Source organism: Nilaparvata lugens, chromosome 1 (assembly GCF_014356525.2).
Source record: "Nilaparvata lugens isolate BPH chromosome 1, ASM1435652v1, whole genome shotgun sequence".
Classification (NCBI taxonomy): Eukaryota; Metazoa; Arthropoda; class Insecta; order Hemiptera; family Delphacidae; genus Nilaparvata; species Nilaparvata lugens.
Genome location: NC_052504.1, coordinates 78,263,002 through 78,275,889, shown reverse-complemented (window position 1 = coordinate 78,275,889; position 12,888 = coordinate 78,263,002). Strand labels below are relative to the sequence as shown.

The following is a 12,888-nucleotide window of genomic DNA, read 5'->3' as shown; positions in this document are numbered from 1 at the left end:
CGTTATAAAATCTGTGAATTTTTCTAACGTGGACCTGACAATTTAATAAGTTGATATAATTATTGACCGAGCGAAGTGAGGTCTAAGATTCAAGTCGACGGTTGGCATTTCTCTTAATGTTTATATGTTGCGCATTTATGGCGACACGCGGTAATAGATTTTCATGAAATTTGACAGGTATGTTCCTTTTTTAAATGCGCGTCGACGTATATACAAGGTTTTTGAAAAGTTTGCATTTCAAGGATAATATAAAAGGAAAAAGGAGCCTTCTTCATACGCCAATATTACCGTAAGATTATTACCTATAGATTATTCATCATAAATCAGCTGACAAGTGATTACACAGATGTGTGGAGAAGCCATAGTCTATTGCTGAATTTCCATAAGGTCTAACATATAGTTTCAATCAAGGTACCTATAGTGAGGTCCACGTTATAATGACACTATTTGATCAACTTTGGTTTTGCTATCCTTGTCTATCATTTGACAAAGCCGGTGGTACTATCCTTTTCTAGGTCCACAACGATGCCAATTATGATTTTGACAGTGTAGAAATATACGGTAATTAATTAATGCAGAGAATCGGCATCGCTATTCTTCTATCTTTATCCACTGCCATTATAACGTGGACCTTACTATAGAATAGACTGTATTCTAGGTACATAGGTTTCAATCAGGTACTTCTGGATGAGAATACTGCGTGAGGACTACTGTTCACAGAGCTACTATAGTTATTAGATCACCGCTCGTCTTCACTCCACCCATATAGATTTATACAGCGAGCCGCTTGGCAAGAGTGTGGCGCCGGTGGCGCTGTCATAACAGCTGACTCTGGCTATGACTGTGGGTGGGACGGATCGGACAGTGTTGTGGTTGGTTGTGGTTTTGGTGCTTTTCAGCATTCTACCTCTACCTCTACCGCCCATTGTATAGTGTATAAAACTAAGTTCATTCAAGTGTAATTTTAATATTAATATAAATTATTTTTAGTGACGGATGACATACATTTTGAAAAGTATGTAGTGTCAATTCCAAAGTGAATATTTGTGATATACTGAGTTTATCAACTCGAAAAATCAAGATATTTATCATTGGTTCTGGTTCCTGTCATTAAGCTGCAGTATTGTGTTACCGGCTCATTATACTTGTATGTACATTTTTATTGTGCCCGCATTGTTAGTGCGGTATAATCTAGATCGAATGAAAGGATAAAATTGAGAAATATTTTAAAAATACACCATCTAGGCTGGATAAAGTTTTGCAATGGGAGCCCATGTTTCTCGAACTGACTTTGAGTATACTTATAATGAAGAACCACATGCTTCTCGTAGAAAAGCTATTTTGGGTAAGCATATTACGTAACGTTGACATTACTGTAAGTAAAATGGAATTGCTATATGTATGAAAATAATTTTAAAATTGGATCAGGTAAGTGTTATTAAGCTACTTGAAGTCACCTCGAATGTTTTGAGGTTATCGTATGTTTTAAAATTAGCTACATGCTCAATATTATTCAATAAAGACTCATAGCTAATTTTTTGCGGTTGTCCCTCTTACCAGTTTTTAACTGCTGAAGAATAGGTTTTTGCAATAACCTTGCAACAAACAGGAATAACAAATTTTGCCGGGTATAGGCTTAGTCATAGAATAGACAATTTAGTATAGAAGTTTTTCTGGCTTAGTAATCTTAGTATAGCTACAGTTTAGGCGAAAGGACGGCTCTCACGCCATGAATATAAACTAAAATATTAATGTTGTATTTGGTAGAATATATTTAGGCCTAAATGAATCTCAGCAAACACTCTAAAGTTATCAAGAACTAATAGGATAGCAACTACTTACAATAATATAGATAGCAACCTGACCTCCCAATTCATGATCAGCGATTGGAATCTTCTTTTGTACTAAGCCTCAAGAACAGAAAACCTATCTGGAAAATTTTCCCACGGTCAGAAAACATTTAATTAGCTCAAAAATGAACTGAGAACTGGTAATCTGCGTCAGTGAGAAATAGTAATTTGGTAAATAAACCAAGATTGAAGAGTTTTGAACTGCCTCGGCCGGTGTGGGTGCGTCTGAACCGCTTAGTTCAGGGAAGATATTTGAAAAATATGCATAGATGGGGTCTGGCTGATTCCCCTCTGCGAATGTGGTCAGAAGAACACTATGAGCCATATTATTGCTGTGTGTCCACTGACAAGGCTTCAAGTAGTGCTACAAAAGTTGAATGAAGCAGAAGACGAGGCCATACTTTGGCTCACCAATTTGAATTTACAATTATTACGAATATGTATTCTCTTCACGCACTGCTGTTACCTACCCTATATGCAATATAAGTAGACTAATACATTACGGTACGTTAACTAATACACTAACTTCATTTTTCAATTATTTATATTTTCATAACTTGAATAGGCTAGTATTTTAAATCCCGTTAATATTAACTCTTCATTTGGTCAGGTCAGGATGACTATTCACTATTAACTTTTTCCATTATGATCACTGTTCAATATTTTGCACACTATTATTCAACTAAACACTATATAATTTATTTCGTTATATGATTATTACTGTTGGTTGAAATCTTATTATCAATCAGTTTATTCCAATATCAACCAATTCACTATTCCTTCAAACGGTCAAAGGTTGAGTCAGAACTGAACTATAATCAAACATAAGATAGACTACCAAGACGCTCTCCAACTTAGAAGTAAGTTGAAAAAAAAATAAAGTCCTTACAAAACAACTTCCGACTTGGAGGGATATACGGAGAAGAGAAAAGTCTGTGTAAAATAAGTTGAGACTTGGCCCTCCATCCGAAGAAATTACAAGGTTGCCAATTCGTGTAAAATTGCAACTTTCTCAAATTTCCAATTCAACGTCAGAATTGGATGTAGAATATCATCCCCGATAACGTAGTAGTGCTACAAAAGTTTCAGGGTTGAAGGATTAAAAGGAAGTTCAACTTATATGATAAAATTGGAAACATCGCAAAGATTTGTTTTCTTTTTAATATCACTCTCTCAGAATCATGGGGCGTCGTAATGCGTAATAATTTTATATCAAATTAACGGAGAGAATGTCTCCTTTCTATTGGTGTCTGGATAATTTTTATCTGACCCATATTAATTTTTAATTAAGTAATGTTCGTCAATGTCGAGCCATTCGAGCAGAAAACATGAAATTTTCGACATGCTGGAAACATTTTGTTTTGAAAGATATGGGTGGTGAAAGCGAGAAAGTTTGTCAGAAATAATTGAAATTATTTTTTTCAATTGTCAAAAGTAGTTGGAAGATCGTATTTTGGTCTCCAAGGAATTTTAAAGTTAGGAGATCGTATATTAATTTGTTTTGTTGAATAATAGGGATAATTGGTTCTCGAAAAATATTTATCTCAAGTTCAATGTAGATTTTTTGAAGAGAGTAAGTTACCTATACTATTTGAAATGTTGATTTTGAAATTGATTTCAAGAAGGTCTTCATAAACCATAAGGTCTTGGAAGATTAATCATAAGGTTATGAAGGTCTTGGAAGATTACCTTCATAAACCATTCAATTCAATTTTGGAAGATTACCATTCAAATTACTATTTTATATTATGATCTCATTCAAGGTTAGATCAGTTATATAGAACGTATAACTGAATATAGTAGCACAACAGAATAAGATCCTCATTAAAAAAACTCTCCATCTACTTGAAATCTCTTTTGAAATAGTGCTTAGATCAAGACTTTGCTGGGGTTTTTTATATGTCACAATTCAAGTGTAATTTTTAGTACATAGTTAACAGGTGTTACATTCATTGTGCCGATGACTTGGGAGTTGTCATAATTCATCAACTCTCATTCATTACATACTTCATATTCAATACAATAATTAAAGGCGAATGTTAACAGAAGCAGACAGACGGAGAAAAATACAAACGTCAACTTGTCAAGAGTTCAACTTGAACCAACCTAAAGTTCCTCATTTGACAAATTACAGTAAGCTTATCTTCTATGCAAGAAAAATGGAAGCTACTTACTTATTGTCACTATTTTTAATTTACTTGATTACTTATCGATCAAATAACTATTTTAAAGATTAGTGAATAAAAAACATTTATATTATTTTATTTCTCTTGATCATTTTGTACTTTTTTTGTAACGCTCAAGCTCCTTCAGCCTCTAATTCATCTCTTCAAATCATGTCTAATGTTTATAATAAAATAATTAATAGTACATTAAAACACCTTATAAAATATACTGTCCTGAATAGGCTATTCATAATGCACCTAATTATGTGTTTAAAAAATGCTACATCCCGTTTTTTCTATTCTAATTTATCCGTAAATGTTTTAAATGGTTCTATGTTCATCAGTTTAATTAAAAAAAAACAATAATTGAATGCGTTTATAATTTTTTTAAAAACAATTGAATGGAACCATCTCATTAAAAAATACACGTTTTTTGTCTCCTGCTCCTTTTTAAATACGATATTCAGTTATCATTTCTCTATTGACTTGACCAATTGTAACTATAGGAAACAAAATTCTTATAGGGTATTTTGCTTGGATTTTAAAGTTGATCTCTTCCAGCAATAATAGTACTTTATATAACAATTGAATTTATTCATGTTAACTAAATCTAATAGGTAATAAATCAGTTGACATTTCTTTATTGCTTTGTCCAGTTGTAGGGTATTTTGAAGTTGAAATAGATCTCTTCCAGCAATAATAGTACTGCATATAACAATTGAGTTTATTTATGTTCATTGAATATAATAGCTAATGAATCACATTTTTTCTTTTCCAGCCAAATATCCGCAAATAAAGAAACTATTTGGATACGACCCTAATTTCAAATGGATTGTGATTGGTATGGTGTTGACACAGTTTGTGTCGTTCTTGTTCATAAAAGACTGCTCTTGGCCGATTGTGTTCTTCCTAGCTTACATATTTGGTGGTGTCATCAATCACTCTCTAATGCTTGGTAAGTTTTTCCACAAATCCATTCTAATCTATAATATAGACATTGAGATTCAATACTGTGTTTCTAAATTGTAGACATCGAATTCAGATTGAAATTGCTGGACTTCACATGTAAACAAGGCTGAGGAGTTATCTTATTTAACTACTCAGGCCTAAACTGAAAAGAGTTGTAATAATTTTCAGGTTTGACAAATAATATGCTTTAGAAGTCATGTAAGATTAATAATGCACTGTCAAATAAAATACGAGTATACGAGTATACTCGTATATTGATGATTTTATTATAGTTCTGAAAATATTGGATTACATTTCATGAATAACGAAGAAATTAACTGACTGGAAGTGCCTAAACGAAGTCTTGAGGCCGCTCTTCCACTTAATCAATTGGTTCATCACTTAACTCTACAGATGTATGAGTACAGAGCAGATGGACAGTAAACTTAGAACTGATTCCATTGGAATCTTCTGAAGTGTATTCAAATTCAAAATTAAAGATCATTCAATTCACTGTATTTACGTAGCAATGTGTAGAAAGTGATTAGGCATTTTTGAAATGTTGTGAATTTTATTATTGCCAGATTATAAAAATATGTTATTATGTCATAATTATTGTATATTATTAATTTTATGATTTTGTTTTTCAGCCATTCATGAGATTGCTCATAATTTAGCATTTGGCTACTCTAGACCAATGGCCAATAAACTCCTCGGAATGTTCGCTAATCTGCCAATTGGATTACCATTCTCAGTGACCTTCAAGTATTATCATTTGGAACATCATAGGGTAAATTATCTTCATATTTTTACAATATCTTTCTCAATCAACTTAATATCATGTTCATTTTATTATTTTTGTGAAATATTTCATTTTTCTTTTACTTATTACGAAATGCATTATTCAAGATTATGATTCTGAACTAATATGTATTAAAACACCATTTTATCATTCAAACACCGACATGCAGTCAAAAATGTGATGAAATAAACGATTCTGTTCACTTATTGACTGGAGTACTTTCAACCGTCTGTTGAAAATTGGTTCCTGAATCCCGAAAATACCATTTATTGAAATAGAGAATTTTATTTATTTATCCAGTCAGTAAGTAAATGGAATAGTTTATAATCGACAGCATGTCGGTGTTTCAACGTCAAAATAGTGCGTTAGACAACATTCCCTATCATATCAAATTATTTTTATCGCTGAAGGTTCCTTAGTGATTGGAAAGCTTCACAAAACTCACATTTTGATTCATACTCAAAGAATTGAAAGCTATCATAAGTGTTATATGGGCTAAGACTCTGTAGTACTCTGTCATTGTTGCAATATAATACGGTAGCCTATACAATGTGGCAAATTTGTTTCACCCAATGATTAAAACTCTCCTTGACTGGATTTAGAAGTACTGTTGAAAAAATCCTATAATAGAAGATTAATTTGTTTTCAGTATCAAGGAGATGAAAAAATTGACACTGACATTCCGACTTATTTAGAAGCGAAACTTTTCTGCAACACATTTGGAAAGTTGGTTTGGCTATTTATGCAGCCACTTTTCTATGCGTTCAGACCGATAGTTACCTATCCGAAGCCCCCCACCTTGTTGGAATTATGCAACACTGCTATTCAATTGATGTTCAATTTTGCAGTCGTCTACTTTCTAGGTAAGTAGTATCAAATAACTCTGAATGAGTTTCATCTCATTTTATTTATCTTATTGCTTATCTATTCTGGAAGGAGTCTCTTCTTATTTGTTTGTGTACGAGAAAACGCTATATTTCAATATATTTAGAGTGGTGCAAATTTATTTTATTAAATAATAATCAACTTTATTGATTCTATTTATAAAAGTATTGTTTTTGCAGTAATGTATCCACTATCTTACTCAAACAAGGCTACACAAATAGTTAAATTGGTCAGAACAATAAACATAAACTTATTGTTTAATAATAATAAATAAAATTTTCCGATAAGAAAATTCTATTAATACGATCACTATTAAACTAGGTCAATATACCATTACTGTATTACTTTTCTCAATTTTCAATACTTGATAGTCTCAATCTAAATATGTATTTGAATATTAAAAAAAAATATTTTAAACGAATACATTTCAAATATGTATTTGATTAGTTTGAACAATTATTATGAAATGATACCTGATGAATATTGTTTAATTTTATGATGCTTGATTATTAAAATGGTCTTTTGAAATAAAAAAATGTTTTTTAGGGAATAGCATTTGTGAAAATAATATAGTATAATTTTGATAACAATTATTAAAATTCCTGCCAAATAAATAACAACCGTATCTTGTATTAAATTGAGGTAGGCCTATTATCAGGAGGATCTTATGTTCCAATAAAGACGCCTGTCAAATGAACAAGTCTTGCGATAAATTTAAGGAAAAAAGCTTCTTTAGTACAATAATAGCTTTTTCCAAACATTCGATCGCGAAACAAGTCATTATAGAACTGGGAACGCTTTGAAAAAGCTTATTCCTGCATTTTTGCGAACGTTTCCAATCGATAACATCGATATTATAGGTACCATTTCCAATAATAATATAAAGGTGATAATAACTTTTGTTGAAAAAATACAGTATTGTAGGCAAATGATGTGCAAAAGTTACGCCAAACTTGATAGAGTTGCTATCAAATGAAAAACCTATCATGTTTTCTATCTATTAAATTATTTTCTATCATGAAATTCTATCTCGTTTGGCAATGACTGGTTTTGCATACAAGTTCCACAAATAGTAATGTTCCGTATTATGTGATTTCTAAATTTTTATTTAACATTTCACAGATTAAAAATATTATACTAACCAGTATAGTTTTTACATAATAATTGGAAAATGGACCAAAATGGTACATTCTCCTGGTTGTCTATATCAATGGATGATAGATATTATTGCATAGTTATAGAAATTTAAATGTTTCTGAGATATTCATTGATAATATAGACCATTTAAATTTAAAAAGGTGTATTTATGTATTATATTCATTTACAATATTCAAATTTCATTAGTAGATTTCTCAATAACCTTTGTTTGTCATTGGAATCCACGATGTATGCAGTAGATGATAAAATTGATAGTAGGACAAAAGTAGATAATCATGATAAGCGAACTTCGCACGTATTTCCGCTAATTTCGCAATAGTGATTGTAAAAGTGATAATAGATTATTGATTTTATTACCTGCATTCAAATTATTCCTCAACATGCCATATTCATTGTTCTAGGATGGAAAGTGCTTGCTTACATGCTGGGTGGCTCTCTACTAGCAATGGGTATTCATCCTGTGGCTGGGCATTTTGTATCTGAACATTATATGTTCCACAAAGGATTTGAAACGTACTCCTATTATGGCTGCCTCAATGCCATAACATTCAACGTTGGATACCATAATGAACACCATGACTTCCCTTACGTTCCTGGCTCAAGGTTACCTCAGGTAATTGCCATCAATTATGTTAAAATTGAAATTTACTAGTTCTGAGTTCAAATTCCTTCATGAAATTATACAAAAGTAGTAAAAATAAGTGTAACAATAAAGCTCATGAAATTAATACAAATTATAAAAATAATTTCAACTTGAAATTAGAAAAAAGTTAGAATATAAATACGATAAAGTAATTATTATAGGTGAGAAGGTGTGTATGCAAATAATTACAGTGATGAAGTCGGATAGTCGGATGATGTACAATCCATATGGAAATTTTGGTCTGTTGTTGGTTCTTGGAGCCTAGGAGCAATATCATGATTCATTGTTCAGAAAATTGATTACAGTGGTTTATGCTATGAGAATAAAAGCATTAAGTAAACTCAAGTCAATTATTATTATACGAAAATCCAAAGTTAAATGCTGTAAACCACTCCCAAGAATTCTGCTTCTGCAAATATTGACAACATAGTGATCAGCAAGAAGGAAATCGATAAGCCCTCTATCCAGAAATTATTTTCCAGCCCAGGAATCGACCCCGGTTCCTCCTAATTGCTAGTCAGGCATACTTTTATCAAATACACCAAACTGACAATCACTGGATAGATGTGCTCATTTGATACTAAGCCACAGCGGCCAGTCAGTTTACCAATGTAAATTGATGAGAAAATCATTATTTGTTCTCATTAATTCGAATGTACAAGGAATTGAGATTTGTATTGCATGGTGATAGTATTTCAATCTTAATGAGATTAACAGTTTTGGAATTATTACAAATGCAATTTCTCATTAATTTCCATCTGTAAACTTAATTTATTTGAAACAAAACAGAGTTTCTTATATAATTTTCAAATACTCGTTAAATTCCTCTTTATTCCAAAACTGTTTATCTCATTATGATTGAAATATTATCATCTTGTAATAACCTCTAAATACACACTCAATTCCTTGTGGGTTCACCTCATGGGTGCCAAATCAAACCTGGTAAAAAATTGAATATTTAGGGCTCCTTGATTATTTGATTGATTCCTATGCTTACTCCACTGAAGCATATCATTTATACAACATTACTTTTTCACAAAGATTATTTCCGGCGTTACGTTCTAAACGATCAAGAAACAAGATGGAAGATGCCTTTGGCTATCTCTATATTTCTCTCCTCTATGCAATACAAGAATCTCAATGAGAAAAGGTAGATAAGAGTTGGACAGATTTCCAAATGCTAGGCTATTTCATTACTATAGTGAGGTCCACGTTATAATGACAGTATTTGATCAACTTTGGTTTTGCTATCCTTGTCTATCATTCGACAAAGCCGGTGGTACTATCCTTTTCTAGGTCCACAACTATGCCAATTATGTTTTTGACAATGTAGAAATATAATAAATTAATGCAGAGAATCGGCATCGCTATTCTTCTATCTTTATCTACTGCCATTATAACGTGGACCTCACTATAGTGATAATTGACCGAGCGAAGTGAGGTCTAAGATTGAAGTCGACGGTTTGGCATTTCTCTTAATGTTTAAATGTTTATATGTTTTTATGTTGCGCATTTACGGCGAAACGCGGTAATAGATTTTCATGAAATTTGACAGGTATGTTCCTTTTAAAATTGCGCGTCGACGTATATACAAGGTTTTTGGAAATTTTGCATTTCAAGGATAATATAAAAGGAAAAAGGAGCCTCCTTCATACGCCAATATTAGAGTAAAAATCAGACTAGAATTATTCATAATAAATCAGCTGTTTAGTGGACTATAATACTACCCGTTCAAAAACATCGAACATCTTGAAAATGTATCTTTCCATCAACGTTAGTTGTAGACAGTTGACTGTAATACTACCCGTTCAAAAACATCGAACATCTTGAAAATATATCTTTTCATCAACGTTGTAGACAGTTGCAGCCAGACCTGATAACAGCGCTCACACTCACATTCCGGGACGACACGTCACGGTACGATAGGACAGAAAGCTCTATGTTTATTTAAGATTTTTTCTAAACATTTTAAATTGATAAATTATCTATTAATTTTTGAGAAAACATAACAACAGGTCAATGTAACTTACTGAGCGCGAGGTCTACTGTTCACAGAACTACTAGTACAGTAGAGTACAATAATAACTATAACAGTAGGATAATAACTGAAATCTAATTCTATTAAATGAAAAATGAATCAAGTCTTAATGCAAGTCCAAATGTATCATAATTTGTATTGTAATAAGGCCTAGTTTATTTAAAATTTGCAGTTTTCATTTGTAAACGTTTTGTATTTTCTATTAAAATAAATTTTAATTTCCAGGTTCGTGAAATTGCTTCAGAATTCTACGACAAACTTCCCCATCATAATTCTTGGGTATCGGTATTGTATGATTTTGTTTTCGATCCTGAAATTGGACCATACGCCCGCATCAAGAGAAAGCACAAGGGCCTCAAAACGTGATTCCGAAATGTCATCAACATTAACTCATCTCATTTTGTAAATTACATTATTATTATTATTGCATTTTTCATATTTTACTTCATTCATTGTCTATTTTTGCTAGCCAAGTGCACATTTTAACATCACTTATTTTCAAATTATTAGATAAAGCTCAAATTTAGTATACATTATACAGAGTCGAGTTTCTATCAAGGATGCAAAGAACAAATTTGATTTATAATAAGTATTAGTCATCGATCAATTATTCTCTGTTTGCTTTTGCTTATTGACATTATAAGTGTAATTATTTATGTACATTTATCTATGTATTTATTCAATCTTAGTTTATATATCATGAACAAAATTATCTGACTTCTCTAGTCTTTTGTATTCCTACAAAATTACATTAACTAGTTTATCTTTTAAGCATATTGAAGCAACAGTTTGTAATACCTACTTTTAAATTACAATAATTTATTTGCTTTATTAATAAATGTTTTAAATTGATTATGCAATATTTGCACTTGATTATGAGTTTATTCCTTTGCTTTAAAAAAATAAATGAGACCTGGTGATACTCACATTGGATACTTTTACTACTACTGTACTACTTTTAAAGTACTTCTCTATCGTGTAAATCAATTTTATTCACTAGTCAAAATAGGAACTACATGACTACCGGTACTTCAAAACTACAACTCGTACTATACATATAAGGAGGATGAATTTATTCCTACATAAGCATACTATCGTCAATGATTTTCGATATGGTTTTATGAAAGGGTTAGGTACAGATAAATTGTCAAATTTTTTCAATTACATATATGGTAAAGGGTGCTATATATTATTATTGCATTTTTCATATTTTACTTCATTCATTGTCTATTTTTGCTAGCCAAGTGCACATTTTAACATCACTTATTTTCAAATTATTAGATAAAGCTCAAATTTAGAATATATTATACAGAGTCGAGTTTCTATCAAGGATGCAAAGAACAAATTTGATTTATAATAAGTATTAGTCATCGATCAATTATTCTCTGTTTGCTTTTGCTTATTGACATTATAAGTGTAATTATTTATGTACATTTATCTATGTATTTATTCAATCTTAGTTTATATATTTATCATGAACAAAATTATCTGACTTCTCTAGTCTTTTGTATTCCTACAAAATTACATTAACTAGTTTATCTTTTAAGCATATTGAAGCAACAGTTTGTAATACCTACTTTTAAATTACAATAATTATTTGCTTTATTAATAAATGTTTTAAATTGATTATGCAATATTTGCACTTGATTATGAGTTTATTCCTTTGCTTTAAAAAAATAAATGAGACCTGGTGATACTCACATTGGATACTTTTACTACTACTGTACTACTTTTAAAGTACTTCTCTATCGTGTAAATCAATTTTATTCACTAGTCAAAATAGGAACTACATGACTACCGGTACTTCAAAACTACAACTCGTACTATACATATAAGGAGGATGAATTTATTCCTACATAAGCATACTATCGTCAATGATTTTCGATATGGTTTTATGAAAGGGTTAGGTACAGATAAATTGTCAAATTTTTTCAATTACATATATGGTAAAGGGTGCTATAAGATTTTATATAATTTAAATAGTAGCCCATGTCAATGAAGTGTTTTTATGGTAATGCACATAACCTTTGTCTTTTTATAGATTTTTCAAAAGCTTTCGACTCTGTAGATCATAAAATTTAATTACAAAAACTATCTACTGTTGGTATAAGAGGAACTGTACTCAGGCTATTTGAAAGTTATCTGGAGAATAGAAATTTTTTGTTAAAATTGGGAACTATTCGAGCCAAGAGAGGACTTCAAATGTGGGAGTGCCTCAAGGATCAATCCTGGGAACTTTGCTGTTTCTACTTTACACAAATGATTTACCTAGATATTTTATTCACTGTAAGATAATTATGTTTGCAGGTGATTTTTTGTTGATTTTCTCTCATAAATCGTTAGATGTGGCCGAAACCCGGTTACAACATGATACCAATACTCTAGCTAAATGGTCTCAT

The 12,888-nt window shown here is 31.2% G+C and overlaps 1 protein-coding gene across 2 annotated transcripts; it reads left to right on the top strand.

Moving 5' to 3' along the window:
• Nucleotides 1-840: 840 nt before the first annotated feature.
• LOC120355562 (sphingolipid delta(4)-desaturase DES1) lies at nucleotides 841-12,088 on the top strand. 2 transcript variants are annotated; one of them, XM_039444122.1, is made up of 7 exons: nucleotides 847-1,345; nucleotides 4,794-4,970; nucleotides 5,614-5,753; nucleotides 6,415-6,628; nucleotides 8,210-8,421; nucleotides 10,715-10,903; nucleotides 11,678-12,088. In XM_039444122.1, exons 1-6 carry the CDS (start codon nucleotides 1,264-1,266, stop codon nucleotides 10,853-10,855), a joined length of 966 nt encoding a protein of 321 aa, XP_039300056.1. In that variant the 5' UTR covers nucleotides 847-1,263; the 3' UTR covers nucleotides 10,856-10,903; nucleotides 11,678-12,088. The 2 variants fall into 2 exon arrangements, with proteins under 2 accessions (XP_039300048.1, XP_039300056.1); XM_039444114.1 differs by lacking the exon at nucleotides 11,678-12,088 and having other exon boundaries at nucleotides 841-1,345; nucleotides 10,715-11,050.
• Nucleotides 12,089-12,888: the final 800 nt, after the last annotated feature.